Consider the following 17,848-nt stretch of genomic DNA (forward strand, 5'->3'; position numbering starts at 1 on the left):
CTCATGAGTTTGTAGAGACATTAGGTAATTTTTGGCAGCAGGCAAAATGAAAAATTAGCAAAGCCCTCACCGGGAATCGAACCACGGACCTCTAGAATACCGGCCCAGTGTGCAGAACCACTACACCACGAAGGCACGCTAGGAAAGCGGGAAAAGTACCTTATATACTCCCCTTTTTATTTAAAGCGCGACTGGGGTTTCTAGGGGACCCAATCGCCAAATCCTGGGTGAGAAGAATGATCATCCAACACCCTTTTAGATTGGGCGCCACTGTAGAGACATTAGGTATTTTTGGGGGTGCCGGAGAGATGAAAAATTAGAAAACGCCTTCGCCGGGAATCGAATCATGGACATCTGGAATACTAGCCCAGCGTGCAGAACCACTACACCACGAAGGCACGCTAGGAGGCGGGAGAAATACCTTATAAGTTAAGAGAGCTGTTTCAAAGACAGCCTTTCCGATTTTCAAGGGATAGCTCTTTTGAGGATTATCTGAATATACATTGGAAATTTTCCACTGATTAGTTGCTAATTGCGAAAAATAAAAGCTCGCTCAGTTTCTTTTATACTAATTTTATATAGTTTCGTAGTCCAATTTTATGTACATCTTCATTATGTTGTTATATTTTTATTGTTGATTCATTAGTAGTTGTTTGTTTAGGACGTAAGAAGAATTCAAAATTCACTATAATATTTTTTACATATACGAAACTGATCTATTTTCTAATTGTATTTAAAATGCTTTTGAAATTTCGATTGATTACTTTTTTATCCTAAAATATTGTTACTTTTTGTTCTTGAAATTACCTCTTCTCTATTTGTAGCAACCTCAATGATTTGCTGCGTTCATTTTTTTTTTTTTTTTTTTTTTTTTTTTTTTTTTTTTTTTTTTTGCTTAATTGTCGCCGGTGTTTTAGAAGCTTGGCAAATTTTTCTCGATACGTAATTTGCTCATATAATCATGTATATGGTTGAACAGCTATCTAAGTGAATTCTTGTCTTGACAAATAATATCCAGCAATGATACTATCTCTGTGGTGGAAAGTAACTACGCAAAAATGCAGTGGTAACCAATTTGAAAAATTCTTCTTTGCTTCTGTAGTTGGCTACATGTGCTTGTAACGTTTTCTATAAAAATGTTCAAGTTGCTCCAGTAATGTTTGTATAACGGTACTGTACTTTTTCCTCCAAAGATTTGCAAGAAATTCTGTTATAAGTATTTATTAATTATATTTATAATACTAAATATTAAATTGTTTAATTGATAACGGTAAAGCAACTGTCCCTATGGTTATTCATTAGATACTTTGACATGAAACTAAAATAAGAGTTTAAATGTAGTTATCTGCAAGATTTGGATTAATCAACAGCTATCAATTGCTCTAAGTTGATTGAAGCTGCAGATTCAACAAGGCAGCAAAAAAGGTAGCAATCGAAAGGTGAAAAATTGTGTTTCGCTTTTATATACACTATATTTTGCTTTCATGTACTTATCAACTAAAAAACAAAATAAGTGTTTAAAACAGTTTTTTTCCCCACTTTTTAGTTTATTACTTATCTGTGTGTAGTTGCTCTTAAAACAAAGGGGAGAAGGAGTAAAGGAGCTTCTACAAGAAAATAATATAATAATAAAGTAATAATAAATAAAGGTACCAAATAAATTGTTTATTCTAAACTGATTCATAATTACAAATAGATTCATGTATAATATGTACAACAAGAAAACGTATCCTTCAAAAATTTTCGAGACCCTCAAAAATTTGTCTTTCGATTCATTAGCAGGTTGTGACCCGCTCTTTGGCAACCACTGCTTTTTTTAAAACAGTTATTCTGCAGCGTGCTAAAGAAAAGACCCTTCATCTTTGTTTCCATTTATATTCCGTAGTCAACAACTGATAAAGGCAATGGGTGATCACACAGCCGCTAACAGCTGTTGACTCAATCTATGATATAATTTGCTTGCACTAATCAGCAGGCTCTGTTATCTCCTTAACCTTGTTCTGTGTTAATGACTCATTAATCAATTGACCTAAATGTCAAGCCTGCCGTAATTTACAACTGTTTTGTAGCATGTTCATGTCTAGCTATACGTTAAGCAATAGTGATCGTGAGCTCCAGCTATCCATTCTTTGCCCATGCATTCCCAGACAAGCTGAGACGTCATGGTGAAGCAGGTCACAAGCAGATCTGCTACAGCAAAGTTGATAAACAGCAGCTGGATACGCTGATTCCTCCTTCGACTTTGTTTGATGTGGAAACACATAATCGCATTTCCCAAGAGAGAAGTGGCTATCATAACAGTCAGAAGGAATATCCTCATTTGTCGGTGGTACTCAGGGCCTAGCACGCTGGAGGCGGTCTCATATTCGCTGGTGTTTGAAGCTGTTCTATTCCAGTTACCTATTAATGAACAAAATGGCTTTCATGTATGGTCTTGTGAAAAATTACCTTTATAAATCCTGGCTGTGGAGTTCACTTCTTTCAGCAGAGTCGATTTACTGCAGTAAGAGTTTTCATAAATCACAAAATGTATTAAAAGTCATGTTATGGCGAAAATTCGCTTATAAGTTCTTGATGAACATAAACGATTTTAAGAAATAATTAAATGAAAGTTACGTGTTCTACTGATGTTTCCTGATGTTTTTATTGCAAATAAAAGCAAGCATTTCGCTGAGTTTTAGGGTCAGATTTATATTTTGTTTAAATACCGTTATTTTGGAATTTTTACTAGATTTTTTTTAATTTTATTTTTATGAAACTTTCCCTTTCCGAATTCATTTTTTACTTATCTTCGTTGGCACTTATTCAGATACAGAATGAAAAAACATTTGTTTTGATAATAAATTAACTATTACTATTAAAATGGCCACTACGAATCATTGCACGCAAGCTGCGATTAATTCCGAAAGATTCTAAAAAAATCGGAAGGGAGAAAATTAAGATGTTTTTCTATTTTTTTTTTCCAAAAACTGCAATTTTGGATTTTTTACTTTCTTTAAAATAATAACTGAATTCCAAATTCATTCACAATTTTAACAATTTTTGCTTTTATATTCTATAACGAATCCCTAAAATGTTTGTCGTACACGTTTCCTTTGCAATTCTGTTGGAAATCTTTTTAACTGTCTAGTGCTACAAAATTTTATAAACTAATCTTTCTAAATGCATACCTTATCTAATCAATCCTAAATTTTTTACATTCTAAATGTAAATTTAATTATAAATGTTCTCGTCATAATGGAACTGCCATTTATTCATTCGGCAGAAACTTTTCTTGTCTTGAAATTCTTCCGATAAGGTTGTCTTCTACCGATGTTTGAAATTTAATCACTTTGTGTGCTTTTCCCATAAAAACGTTCCGTCGATTTAAGTCTGGACAAACTTCTTTCTTGTTTCTTTATAATTAGAAGGAATTTTAGACATTAGGCTATCTCTCGCAACACTTGTTGTTTGTCCAGGTTACATTGAGTGGAAATTGATTGGAAATACCATCAGAACTTCTCTTTGCTTCAGTAAGTTCTAGCTGTTTCTCTCTTTTGTAGTATGTGTGTTTTCAAATCGAATTCAAGTACTTGTATTAGTTTTATTCCTATTTACAGAGCAGTTTTTGTTAACCATCAGGCATACTTACATTTTTTTTATTCTGGAACCTCTGTAAAAAAGATACAAGGGTAATTGATTCTGTACACTTTGGTGGCCAGCATTTAATTTAGAAATTGAAGACATTTAAATTCATCTACAACTATGTGACTTTGTATTTCTATGTCCGTGTAATTATTCAAACGATTAATAAATTAAACTCATATAATTCATGCTACGTCAATTAATATTATAAGGATCTATTAAAAAATAAAATAAATTGTGAAGAAGTACGTTTGTTTCTTTTCAGTTTCTTTGTTTGTTGAGAAATTGCGCTTATAATTTGTAAAATAAAATAAAAGATCTTATAACGATTCGAACGGTAACAGCCGTGAGAAATGGTTATTTGCTAAGCCGTGTGAAAAATCAAACTAAATATCTTATATTTCTTAGAAAGGCAGCATTGATGGGCTATGTGGATGATAAACACTTAGTTCCATTTATGTAACGTAACATCCTGTAGCTTTGGAGAGACTCCCGTTTTGATGATTATAATATTAAAACTCAAAATTTAAAAAAAATTATTAAATTTATGTAAAGTTGTTTCTTGATGCTTATTAAGCGTAAACTGCAAAGACACAAATGGCAAACAAATATCGATAAATTTAATTCAAAATTAATATAATACTTTAAATCTTGTCGACTTAAAATATTCTTTAACAAAATCGCAATATGTAAACAATGAAATATTTTCACTACTCAGCTGAGATATTTGCAAAATGCCTTTAGTTCTCAGTCATAAAAACATCATTATTCTTACGTCTCGGTAATCAGTCGAAGGAAATCTAAAGTAGGAGCAGGTAAAATAGGATCTTACTTTTTTCCAGTCATTAAAAGTTATCTTTCTAGTAAGGTAAAATCCTTAATAAGGTACTTTCCTGTAGCTGAATGTGAATTATTACAACGGCCTTGCAGATTTTAATGCAGTGCGATCTCTTCAGTCTCGTTGCGCCATCTGTATTTCGTAATTATAACTATTTATTATTGGAAAACACTGTTGTGTATTTGTTAATGGCGATATTTGCAATAAATGGCACTAGAGAAGTTCGATGACCATTGCTCCTGTGATAGTACCGAAGCCCAGGCTCGACATCTTTTTGGTAGTGGCTGGTTAAGATTTCTGAATATGGTAAGTACACGAGGACACTCTGCCTAAGGGAAGGAATGTTTTCGTTGAGGGCACTGAAAGGAAACTAGCTCGTAATCATGTTACAGTTGGGAAAAACACGAAACCAACAATGCAGCCAGCCTTTTCGCTTGGCACTATGATGAAACTTAGGGCAAAGCGCTAAGTTTTAGCCACGACAGCTCAAATGATTAAGGCAAAAATCATTTCCGGTCCCGAACATTGAGAAAATCGTGTCTTTTATGCGGCAAATGGAGCAGTTCCAATACCTTAATCGGTCAAGCCAAGCTAAGATAATTTTTTGTTTTAGAATTTGCTATTCACTCATTGGTAATAAGTTTCTGTCAACATCCTAACTTTTCTTCGCTATGAAGCTTTAAATAAAATTTGCTATCATATCTTGGAAAAAGAGCTATAGTTCACAATTATGAATTATTAACTTGGAATTGTTTTTAGAACTAGGTAAAGTGCTTTGAATTATCTTATATTAGATAAGGGGAAAAGGGAAAAATACGCGGGCTGCGTGGACGCACTCAGCTGATCAATTTTAACGCTTACTAATGTTAAGTGTTGCCATACCTTTTTTATAGTTGTTATAATATTTGTATTTGGGTTGAAAATGGTAAAGATATATAGTTGATGAATATATCGGATTTACTCCGGATATCTTCTCTTGTAAATAATGCTTGGAGTTTGAAAATAGGTACCAATTTTTTTTTTTACTTCTTCTGGCATGCTTATTCGTAAAGTTTATATAAGCTTAATGCACAAAATCCTAGCTCAATCTTTAAAAACACTAGAAAATATGAAAATGTTTCAATTAATTATGCTTTGTTTTAATGCTGAGGATGGCACCGATCTGTAAAGCAGTTTAAAACGGAATCCTAAATCTTAAGCCTTTTAATTTGGAAAATCTCTAAGATGTAATTTTTACTCATTTAAAATCGTGAATTTTAAGATTCCAACAAAATAACCAGTAGGACCAGTAGTTATATGATCTAATCTTATTATAATGGTATCTTATTATAAGGTATGAGTTGCCTACTTTAGTTATTATTTCCAGCGTTAGCAAGGATATCAACATTTTGATTCTGGATTTATTCTCTACCTTTCCAAATCTGCCATTCTCATTCCCATGCAATTCATTCCGTAGCGAATTTCATGTGTTTGCTTATTCGTTTTTTAGATAATCGAGGTCTTACTAATTCGCTAAGATACGAGGAAAAGAATCACGCTTATTTGAATTCCAAACAACAAAATTCAGCGTAAGATCGACTGTTGTTATACAGCAAATATCTACTTCTTTTGTTATTTCTATTTATATGGTGTATTTTTTAATGGCAAAAGGGCGTAAAATATTTTTTCTGCAGGAGGGAACACCAGTGTCATTACAGCCTCCCTCAAAATATGGATTTATTTCTGTAAAAACGAAGTTAATTTGTGAAGGGTTATTGCACTCCCGCGTGTATGCCGTCGTGTCGTAAGTGGTTAAAATGCACGGCCAACTGACTGGCAGGCTCGCAGTACGAATTCCGATGAGGGCGCATTTCATTTTTAACAATTTTTTATTACGAAAAATTATAAAAATCAGTCTGTACAATAGCGCCTGAACTAATATGTGGTGGGAGCAAACTCGCAATCAGTTATTCAGTTCATTTCAGTTGACGATGAATTGGCATTAATTCCTGCTAACCATTGGCAGCGATATCTGGTCTTTAGCAATGTTTAACATGTAATGTTCCACATACATCATGAACTAGATTTATCTTTATTTTAAATACTAATAACAAAAGTATTTATATTTTTCGTAATATACAAATTTTGAAATATATCTGCCTGAAAGAGGAATAAAAACTAAAATTAAAATAAAATACAAATGCATATCAAAGTGAAATTCATAAAGTCCACAGGTCATGGAATCCATAAAGTTTGATCAAATATACATAAAATTGATCAAACAAAAAATTATAATATCCTAATTTCTCATAAAAGAAAATATCGTATGTGTAGAAAATAGATTCAAAATATTGCAAATTTTAAGAAAAAAATGGCTTTACTTAAAAAAGAATCCGTTAAATGAAATGACATTAGCTGCAGAAAATGTAATATGGTATTGTTCCGTTAAGGGACATTACAATGTATAATGATTTGGAGATACTCTACAGACGGATGCGGGGAGAATTCAATTGGGGAAGAATGTAAGGAGTTATCGAATTCATCTTTGCATGATTTTATGGTGGTTAGCGCATTTAATGAGCATTGGAAAATGCGTGATTCGTATCCCGGAAAAAGCACAGTTAATTTTTCATGCTTCTTGCTTCGAAATAATCCATAACGTTAGCAAATCTGAAGTTAAATTTTGCTTAATTTTGTTTAAAAATTAAGCAAAAATTATTATGTTTTTAAAAATTAAGCAAATTTAAGAGAAAGAATGGTGAAGAATACAATAAAAATCTTTATTTAGAAGAAATTTACACGCTTAATCAAAACTATAGCAGCTGTAATCTAGATAAATTCTTTTACGATCTGATTGGATAGATGCAGAGTTTAAAAATAAAGTCTTAGCTTACTAGACAAGTTAACAGTAAATGAAATTTCTGACAAAATCAGCAAAACTTAATTATTAATTTAATAAACTTATTGGTTCGCTAAGCATTTATTTGACTTAAGTTCTACTAAAATTATCGAAAACACTTTTTCAGTTAATTAATTAAAGTTTCACGATTTTTTTCACATTCATTAACAGATGTACGTATTTGAAGAACTGATATCCACGTTGGCGGAACTTTCTCTTGTTTTCAACGATTTTACTTTGTAAAGACCTTATTTTATTCTAACCAATTATTTTTAGTTCAACTTTCCTTTTCTTCCTGATTTCAGTTTCCTGACGAAATGTAAATTTTAATGACATAATATGCAAAATCTAAGTATGTTTCAAACGGAGTTAGTTCCGAGTACATGTGTGAAATTAGCTGTCTAGTTGGTATTAGACACTGTTCAGATTATACTGATATTCTAGGCTTGGCTCTGCTGTATGCAGTCTATTTAGCAGTTAGATAACTAAGCCAGTCGTTAGCCATCCAAATTTTTTTTGTGATTTTTACATTTCTATTTTCTGTTCAATTTAGTTTAGCCACAAGTGGTAACTACTTGTGAGCACCGAATGCGTGCATCTCTTTATTTTAGTTCAAATAAAAATGTTTATTTAAACCTTCTTCTGTAGTATCTGTTCTTCAAAGCCATAGCGAGAATTCGCTATTTCGTCGACTACGTAGGGTTTACAGTTAATGCTTCCAAAGAGACTCTGTAACTTCAGAAACTTTAGAGAAGTACTTATCTTTTTCTTGTATTCGTTTAGAGTCTTCTTTCCATGTAGAAGAAATGATTGACAGTTTTTCACTTATCGATTAATATTGCTGCTTATTTTGCAATTAGAAATTTTAATACATGCCTTTCACCACGTCTTCGAGTTATGAAATAGGAATATTTCTCTTCGGAAAGCATAAAAACATATTCTTCAATACACAGCTTGCGACATTAAGCGGCATTCTGAAAGGAGAATAAATTTCAAAGTAGCAGACGATATTTCTCATTTCAAATAATAAGCTATTATCAGAAATTTTCGTTCCAAAACATTTGCTTTTTTTTTAATTCTCTATCGAAATCGTTCTAAAAATGTGTAAACACTCTTTCTGTCTCTCTCTTATATATCTAAAGTCGATCACCCTTGTACTACAGATTCCGTGATGGAATCAATAATATTGTAAATTCCTGAAAATATTTAAATTTTATCAATGACGCACATAACTTATTTTCATAACGCTTACAATACATGGAAGCTTATGAAGCTCAAAAAAATTTTATACAATGTTTGCTTTTCAGACGATAACATATACTGCTTATAACTTATTTTCCCATTTGCGTCAAATCAGTTTTGCAGTACATCAAATTCCAAATAACGCTTATACCTTATACACACTTTTGCGATGTATAACTTATTTTTATAACATTTAAAACACATTTTTGTTACAGTTGTAAAATATAGACGCTTATAACATTCAAAAATTTCATGTTGTCCCATGTTGTGCCTTTCGTGGGATAATGTATGTTGCATATAATACATATAACGCTTAGCCTCCCTTTTGCGGTGTATCCCTTTTTAAATAAGGTTTATAACGTATTGACGCTCATAAAACTCAAAAACATCATGTTGGCGAATGCATGCTTTTCGTACGATAAGGTATATTGCGTATATCTTATCCTAACTTTCCAGGGCATCACTTTAATAACGCATGTATGCTTATAATGCTAAAAAATCATATTGTCGAATGCCTGCTTTCCCCGGACGCTAACATATATCGCATGTAATAACTTACTTTATAACGCTTATATATAATATGCGACTTTCTCACATATATATATAATAAAGAGAATCTCACCGGACAATTTTCAAACCCTCTGGAGCGACTTCGAACTCATTTTAACCATTGTCTTTTAATGCCTCACTTTAAAACAGTTACCTTGCTGCAAAGAGTACAACTACTACAGTAACAGTTCATGACAGCACAGATTTCGACGTAAAAGGTAACTAGTGAGACATTAACAGTTTAGAGTCAAACCAGACCCAATAAACTGGACTCAATATTTAAATAACTCAAAACGTTAACCAGGAGGTGTATACCATTTTCTTAAATTTATAAGAGAGCACTAAAGAATTCGCTCTTGCTTGCGAGTCTGCTATCTTTTTATCAGCCCATCCTCTAGCAAAAGCCGTTCTGCACATCGTAAAGGGGTCCTAGTCATCGATATTTTACCACACTCTGCTTTCTAAATCAATAATTTAACTGCGCTTTTAGTAGCCTAGGGGTGGCCGAATGGCTGTCTCCGAGCTGTTATTTACAATCTCGGGTCGGCAGTTATGCGTCAGGAGGTGTATTTTTTGAAACTCATGAAGTTTTATCTTAGTCACTTTGATAGTAAACCTAAATTATTTGCTTTCATTTCCATGGAAAAGCTGAAGTTTTTAATGGATTCTTGTCTTTCTTCCGAACCTTCCAATTACGCTGTTTGAGTTTACGAAGAGGTTTTTGAACGTGATAAGAATGAAATATAGCGCATTAATTCCCTTTATATTTTGTAGTTATTTACTGTTATTTCATTGAGAATAAGACAAATTTTCACTTTCTTGAATGGGCGTCAAAAAATACATCTGATACAATGAAACGAGGCAACAGCAGACACCATGTTATTCATCATTCTTGAAACTGGGATAGGAATAAGATTTTTTTTTTTAACTAATCGTTTCCTTATTCTGCATTTCCTTCAGATGACTTCCCGCGCATCTGGCGAGTTACGCCAGATCGACATTATACCGTGCAAGCTGGGTAGTTTAAAAAAAAATCTGGAAACTGGCTTACTTGATACATTTTTTTATCATTCTCGTTTTAAAAGAAGGAGAAACGTTTGTTTTCTAGCCCTCAAAAATTTCAGAAGTTTATAGTAGAAATATTTTTGAGTGTTGGAATTTCAAATTCCTAAATGTATATAGGTGTATAATATTATGTACCACAAAATAATTAAGAAAATTCATTTCTTGAACTTTACAAAATTTCATGTGTAGAGTCATTAGGATTTTTTATGCTGGAAACGTGAAAAATGAGCAATAACCCTCACCGGGACTCGAACCTACACCTCTCGAATATGCGCCGAGTGTGATATCGTTACACCACGAAGGCATGCTGGAAGAAGGGAGAAAATACCTTATATATTCCTACTTATTTTTAAAGGACGACTAGGGTTTAAGGGAGCCAGTAGCCAAATTCTGGTGGTGATGAATTAACGTACTTGTGGGGTGTTTTTTTTTTTTTTTTAATGTTGGAGACATGAAAAATGAGCAAGCTCTTACCCCGAACTCGAATGTGGACCTTTTGAATACACATCGCGTGTGCTACCGCTACACCACGAAGGCATGCAGAAAGGTGGGAGAAAATACCTTATGCATGTTTAAAAAAATATGTAAATACTAATAAAAAGGTTGAAAGTATGAATGGTATTTCAGATTTCATTGCAACTGATTTTGAACGCAAGCCAATCGATAAACTCTTATTCTAAGCAGTAAAGCGAAAAGAAAAAAAATAAAACTGATAAAATTAAATGAGTACTAAATTCAAAATCTATCTAAAGCAAAAAAAAAAAAGTTGTATTTAAAAAAAAAAAAGTGACGAAGAAGTTTTATAGTAAGTTTAATTTCTTTGCAAAATTTCTGTCTAGCAAAAGAATACATTAATAAATAATTAAATAAATATTATAAAAATCTGAGTACGAAACTCAATATCTATCTAGAGCAAAAAAATGTTGTATTAAAAAAAATGACGAAGAAATTTTATAGTAAGTTTAATTTCTTTGCAAAATTTCTCTCTAGCAAAAGAAGAAAAACGTTAATAAATGATTAGAAATATAAATGGATTAAAAAAATAGTGTGACGCGATTTCCACTATCATTACATAAAAAGGTTATTAAACTGTTATTATACAGACATATTATAATTTGTATTCATATTTAAAATTAATAATGAAACCTAAATAATGAAGTTATCAGTTCAAATATTTGTAATTAAATATACCTAGCAATTGTAACTAGTAGCTCAAAATTTATCGCATTAAGTGCTCGTGGTATTTATTCAACTACTGTCTTTAAGTTGGGCTAGCTGTTTAGGAGAAATCTAATAGCTAAATTAGATTAGGCCTACTGTCTGCTGCATAAGAAATCTGAATGTGTCCTTCAGTTTTTTCCCGAAATTTCTATAGCCAAAGTATTTCAGTTTCAGTTCATCTGAAATGTTCTAATATCTTTAGAACATTTTAGGCGAGTTAATATGTGATGTTTAGGTGAAATCTTTAAACATTCCATCAAGACATTCTATGCAAAAGTAATTGGTGAAGCTTTAAATCCATCACGTTTCTTTAGTGAACAGAAATCTTGAAAATTAGCGGTATTTTAGGTGTGAATCAAATCTGATTCCACTTATTTCATGGGTGGGATTAACCAACAAAAACAACAGCAAATAGGAAGTAGGCCTGTAATTACATACAAAACTATTCTGAGTAATGTTTGCCAGAGATTTTAACTTATCAGCAAAACTCCTTGAAACTGAATCTTTTGTATGAGCGATAAGTTATTCCCGAATGTAGATATATCGAAATAAGTAAGAAATTATCTCAGTAGAAAGGAAGTTGCATTAACATAAAGATTATAACACATTTTTCTCTTATTATATTCCTTCCAACATCTTCTAAAAGCAAACCCATTTATTACCCACAACTCAACATTTAATAAAGAAATTAAGGTAATTTACGACTTATGTGTTAATTTTAACATTAAAAGAAAGCTTTTTCACTTATTTTAACTTCGAAATAGTTCTTAGATATTATGTCTTTAATTTTAGAATGGTTTCCACATATCAACTAATATCGTAAACTTGTCTTTGTAAGCATGCGCTTTAATTATGTTCTTCAATAAGGCAGGATCGCCTTACAAAAGAGACTACCTTATATTTAGGCCAATATGGTAATGGCAAGAATCAAACAGAAATTACTTGATATGAATATGTACTTGGTATGAAAAGGAAATGGAAAATAATTCTTCGGTATATTCGTGGAACATCTTGGTTGAATTTGATATTTAATTGTTGATCTCTTTTTATATGTATGTTCTTGTTTATTTATAAATATGTTTGCGCAATAAAAGAACCATGCGTTTATAGAATTATTTTCTTCTTCCAACAGGTCGATTAGGTTCCAGACAGAAATCCCAAGAGCAACAGCAACAGCCGGTCCAGCAGCAGCAGTATTCAGGTAGTCATCACAATAGAGAAGCACCGGGGGACAGAGAAGACTGGAAACCTGGGATGCTGGGTTCTGACCCTCCCAGGGATAGTGGTCGAAGACTTCATCAACAGCTTTCGGGCCTGTCGTCATCCAATTCTTCAGATGATGAGGATGCAATCAATTCGGATGCCACATACACCGGATCAGAAGTGGCATTCGCTCGTGAAAGTACTTTGGTTCTGCCTTGTAGACGTAAGCAGTTCTGTGTAATTAGTGCGTATTTTGCACGATTATTAATGCGCATGATTTGAATCATTCGTAATGATATATTGCTAACATTAATTCTTTTTAAAAGGTAACTTTCTGATATATTATTAAAAAATAAAACCAACTTAAAATTCCCGCCTAAAAGAAAGAGACCTCAGAACAGTTACTTTTCAACAAGCATATAGTTTATTTATTCAAGAAATAAAATTTCTGTCAGCTTGTTGTATTTCCCGTTTTTCCCTGGCTACGAATCGAAAACTCGTGAGTGATGAAAAAATTCTTGTATATAAGTAAATATCTATGAAATAACCAATAACTAGTAATTTTTTTAATGCTTGGAATGATTCGATGCTATTTTACTTAATTCACGTATTTCCAACCATTAGAGTACCACTGTCAGTCGCTTTCCTCTAACTACAATTTTAGTGATTTTACTTAATAAAATTTAAATGCAATTTGATTTCACTCGTCCTAATCACTAAAATCATTTTTAAGTTAAAAATTTATTAAGCATTTTTTTCCTGCTTTAAATATATTTGCAATTTTTTTTCTTTTCTTTAGAAACAAACTTAGAGCACTTCAATTTGAATACATGTAAGGCTGACCTACTCTGCTGCTGCTGCCGTAGTACATGAAATGTAATAATATCTGTATAAAAAACTTGCTAAATGAAGTACTAATAATTCTTATTAAGCGTATTAATTCTAAGTTGTCCGAAATAATTTATAGCATAATACGGGTTGTATTCAAAGGTTTTTAACGTACAGATATTCCCCATTTTTTTCTTATTTTGTTTGCTTTTTTATTATTTTTATTATTAGTATTAGAAAATTATTTTGAAAAAATATTGAATAAAAATTTACTTATTTGAAATTCCATTTGTATGTTTATCATTGATATAAAGTAAATGCATAAATTTTGGGGTAAATTTGTCTTTTCAACTAGATTCAACTCAATGAGATAGAATGCATATCTGATACTGTTTTCAAAGAGAAACTGAGAATTCTGAAAGGATATTTAGCAGCACGAAGAATTTCTAATTTCATCTTAGAACCAATAACGCAGTAGTTAAATTTTAAATATGTTCATCAATGTTTCAAAATAGCCACCAACTTGAACACTCACACTTAGTTGAAAGGTAAAACCCATTAGAGTAGCCTTCTTATTTAATAAGACGTCATGTGGGGGGCTCAGGATTAATAAAAATAATTCCAGTAACTGGCCTTTTAGCTGATTAGCTATTCTTCCTCGTAGATCGACTGACTGCCTTACAGCTGGTGGTAAAATAAAGAACCTTTTAAAAAGTATTTCAGTTTTTTCTATGCGTTTTGAAGAGACAAAGACCTTTCTCAAATTGTTGGTTTAATTTGATGCGATTCAAAGCACAGTATTTGAAATCTGTGAATTCTAATGCTTGTAATATGTATTTGAAATAATATATATATCATTTTAGGTCTGATGGACAATACTTCTGGTATAGTCACTTCCCACAAACATTCAATGGGAAAACCAGGGAGCAAAGGTCCTCAGAATTTAGGGGCCAATAATAATGCTCTAAACTCAGGGGAAAATGCCCCGGAAAATCAGATACGTGAGAATGACCCAGATTTCGCATCATGTTTGGCCCGAACACCTTCAGGCTCCATTTTTATACCTAGCGGTGAGTATAGTATTAATATTTATTTATTCGTAGGGGTTGTGAAACTGAAATACCATATCACATTTAATTTCTTAGTACACTGATTGGGTCTCCTATCCATTTTGTTGAAAGAAATTCAAATGCTGAAATGTCTAAAATTCTCTCAACGTACTGAAGATATCTAGTCTCTATGATAAAAAAACAGAGTGTCAGATATAATGGTCGCAGGACGTTTATTACCATAACTGTGTTTTAATTGAATGGGATAAGACAACATGATTAATGACAATGAAAAGTGCTTTGACAGATCTTACAATGTTTTTATGTATCTTTCATTCATGACACTACAAATAACTGTTCTATATCCACTTCTGTCCACACATGCTACAACTTTGCCTTATCCATCTCAGCAACAACCATGGTAATGCGTTGTTTCTATTTCATTAAATATAGGTAATAGGATGGCAGAAACATCGGTTTTGAGCCCCACAGGAAGAACTCTCAAGACACAATTTAAATGTGTGATGGATTCTTGAGAGAATTGTGGGATCTCAAAGCTTTCTAGTATTCTAGAACTCATATCAATACCAGTTCTCTCTAGAATAGCAACATATTTGCTAAAATATGCTCCAGTATATTCGTGTGTTAACGAGACCCGTGCATTAAGATGCAATGGATGGAGGCAGCAAGACAGAGTACGGTCAGTCATCAGCAAGACAGAATACGGTCAATTATCAGCAATTGCCATCATCTGTCAATCTAAGTGGTGGTGCTGCATAAAGAACCTGCTTGTTGGATAACTTCTCTTCGAAATGGGCGCATACTGCCTTTTGAAAGCAGCAGTAGCTCTAATAATTTATCTCGAGATTTAATGCAATTTCAACAATGGACAGTTATCCCGCAAGTGAACAAAGGAACAGCAGAGCAAGCATCAGCTGATATGAATTAAATGGTAAATATTTTCCATGTCAGGAAATGCAAGCACGCTGCGAATTTACAAGGCCTAAGAAATGCTGAATATTACTCATTCCAATACCATTAACTATGTTAACCTCGCGTTTTGCGTAGCGATATAAGGATAAATGAAAATTGCTTAGACAGTTATGACTTCTATTTTTTGTTAATTTTCATAATTGTGCTATTTGTCAAACACAGATTTCATACCTTAAATCTTTTAAAGCCATGCCCCTGTTATAGTACACGATATTCACCTAGCTAAATGAATTCATCTGTATACTTCAGCAAAATTTCCAGCTATATTATACTAGGTTTCCTTATACTTACTATATTTAATGTATTCCGTAATTGTGCAATGTATATGACCATCCCAGTGTGCAACCACCAAGTATTATTAAGTGTTTACAAATATGTATTTATTCCAGCGCTAAGGTATTAATTATTCTTCCGCATTGAATTTGTATCCTGTACGGAATTTGTATTTACACTTCTATATTTAATTCTTCCATATTTATGCTATTGTACTGAACATCACGTATACCAACTGCCCTCTGTAAGTATTCTATAATTGTGAAATACAGGGTGATCTTTTTTAAAGTGACAGTGTTTGGAGAGCCCTGTAGCGCAATCTAATAGCCGAAATGGCACCAAACTTGGTATTTAGTCCAATCAAGGCATGGGGCATCAAAACATACAATCGTGCAGTTAAATTTTTAATGTTTATTTACTACATTAATTTCCCCGGTGAGGAATTAGACCAGTGCTCCGCAACCTTTTCTCAGCTGCGACGCACAAAAAATCTTTCTGGAATTTCGTGGCACACCAAAAGCTAATGTATATATGTATTGATTTATACACAAAATTTACAATAAATTTTTGTTTTTAATTTGAAAAATATACAATTATAAAACCATAACATATTTATTTATATGCAATCATAATAATTATCAATGTGATACCTGCGCTTAAAAAAAGTTATATATTTTTGAGTTCTGAGTTATCAAGGAAGTGCCGAAAAAATTCAAATGCTGACACACTTACAATCACACACACAACCACACAACAGTGAAATATATAAAAACATTTAAAATAGACATTATTAACACTAGAAGCGCCAGAGCAGTCATTTTGACTGCTTTCGTTATTTGACCTTGGATTCCTTAAAAACCCTTTATCTTAAGAAGTCACAAATTTTGGTATTTTCCAAAAATATGTCGAAAATTATTGGTACCAAATATAGATCGAATGAAAATAAAATTAACGGAGATATTATTAGTTATACCTAAAAGCGCCACGAACAGTCATAATGACTGCTCGTAATACTGGGTAGATTTATATGGTACTGTCGCTCAGAAAATATTTTTCTTGGGAAAACATCTGGCGTACATATACATTCCTTTCATTCACTGATTATTTACAGAAGGAATTACATTATTTTACAGAAGAATTACATTATTTTCCGAGAAACAATGTCTCGCAATCGTTTTCGAGACATTATGAAGTATCTAAGATTTGACTTGAAGTCAACTAGGACTCAGCGTTTAGAAAGTGATAATTTTGCACTTTTTTCCGATATTTGGAATAAATTTATACAGAACTGTGCGATTTCCTATAAACCAGGAGAAAATCTAGTTGTGGATGAGCAGTTATTTTCATCCAAAGCCAGGTGTAAGTTTATACAGTATATGCCGAATAAACCGGATAAATTCGGTATCAAATTTTGGATGTTAGTCGATGTAGACTCGAAGTATATGTGCAATGCTTTTCCATATCTTGGAAAAAATACATCGAGAAGTGAAACTAAAAGTCTTCCTGATAATATAGTAATGCGTCTTCTAAGCCATTATCTGAATTCAGGTCGAAATTTGACAACGGACAATTATTTTTCCTCACTATCATTAGCTAGAACACTTAAAATGAAAAACACAAGTTTTGTCGGCACAGTAAGAAGACATCGACAAGAAATTCCGCATGAAGTAAGGAAATCAAAAACCCGGCTATTTGAAACAGTTTTGCTAAAGAATGGTGAAACTACGCTCACTGTCCATCAAGGAAAGTGGAATAAAAATGTCCTACTACTAAGTACCTTACATTCAAAAGTGTAAATATAGACTCACAAAATAAGAAAAAGCTTCCAGAAACAGTAGAGTTCTACAACAAAACCATATGTGGAGTTGATATCGTTGACAAGATGACACGTAAATATTCTGTTCGCGCTGCTTCACGTAGATGGCCCGTGCATGTTTTCTATAATATGCTGGATTTAGCAAGGACGAATGTCTACATTATCTACCATAAATTGAGTGATAAAAATATTACAAGGCACGATTTCCTATTTCAATTAGCAGAGGAGTTAAGAGAGCTGTATTTAAACAGAAGAAAAACCGCAAAATT

General features: G+C 32.5%; 1 protein-coding gene across 2 annotated transcripts in view; it reads left to right on the forward strand.

Annotated features, from left to right (window-relative positions):
• The window catches only part of LOC118189141 (teneurin-m-like), an 866,809-nt gene that overhangs the window by 770,978 nt on the left and 77,983 nt on the right, over positions 1–17,848 (forward strand). For both annotated transcript variants that reach the window (XM_085815896.1, XM_085815897.1), the window contains exons 5-6: positions 12,550–12,843; positions 14,312–14,518. In XM_085815896.1, the coding sequence (XP_085672022.1) occupies positions 12,550–12,843; positions 14,312–14,518 (501 nt within the window). The remainder of the gene's footprint in view (positions 1–12,549; positions 12,844–14,311; positions 14,519–17,848) is intronic.

This window comes from Stegodyphus dumicola, chromosome 4, assembly GCF_044657685.1.
Source record: "Stegodyphus dumicola isolate Sdum_Otavi_A_Nest chromosome 4, ASM4465768v1".
In the NCBI taxonomy this organism is placed as follows: domain Eukaryota; kingdom Metazoa; phylum Arthropoda; class Arachnida; order Araneae; family Eresidae; genus Stegodyphus; species Stegodyphus dumicola.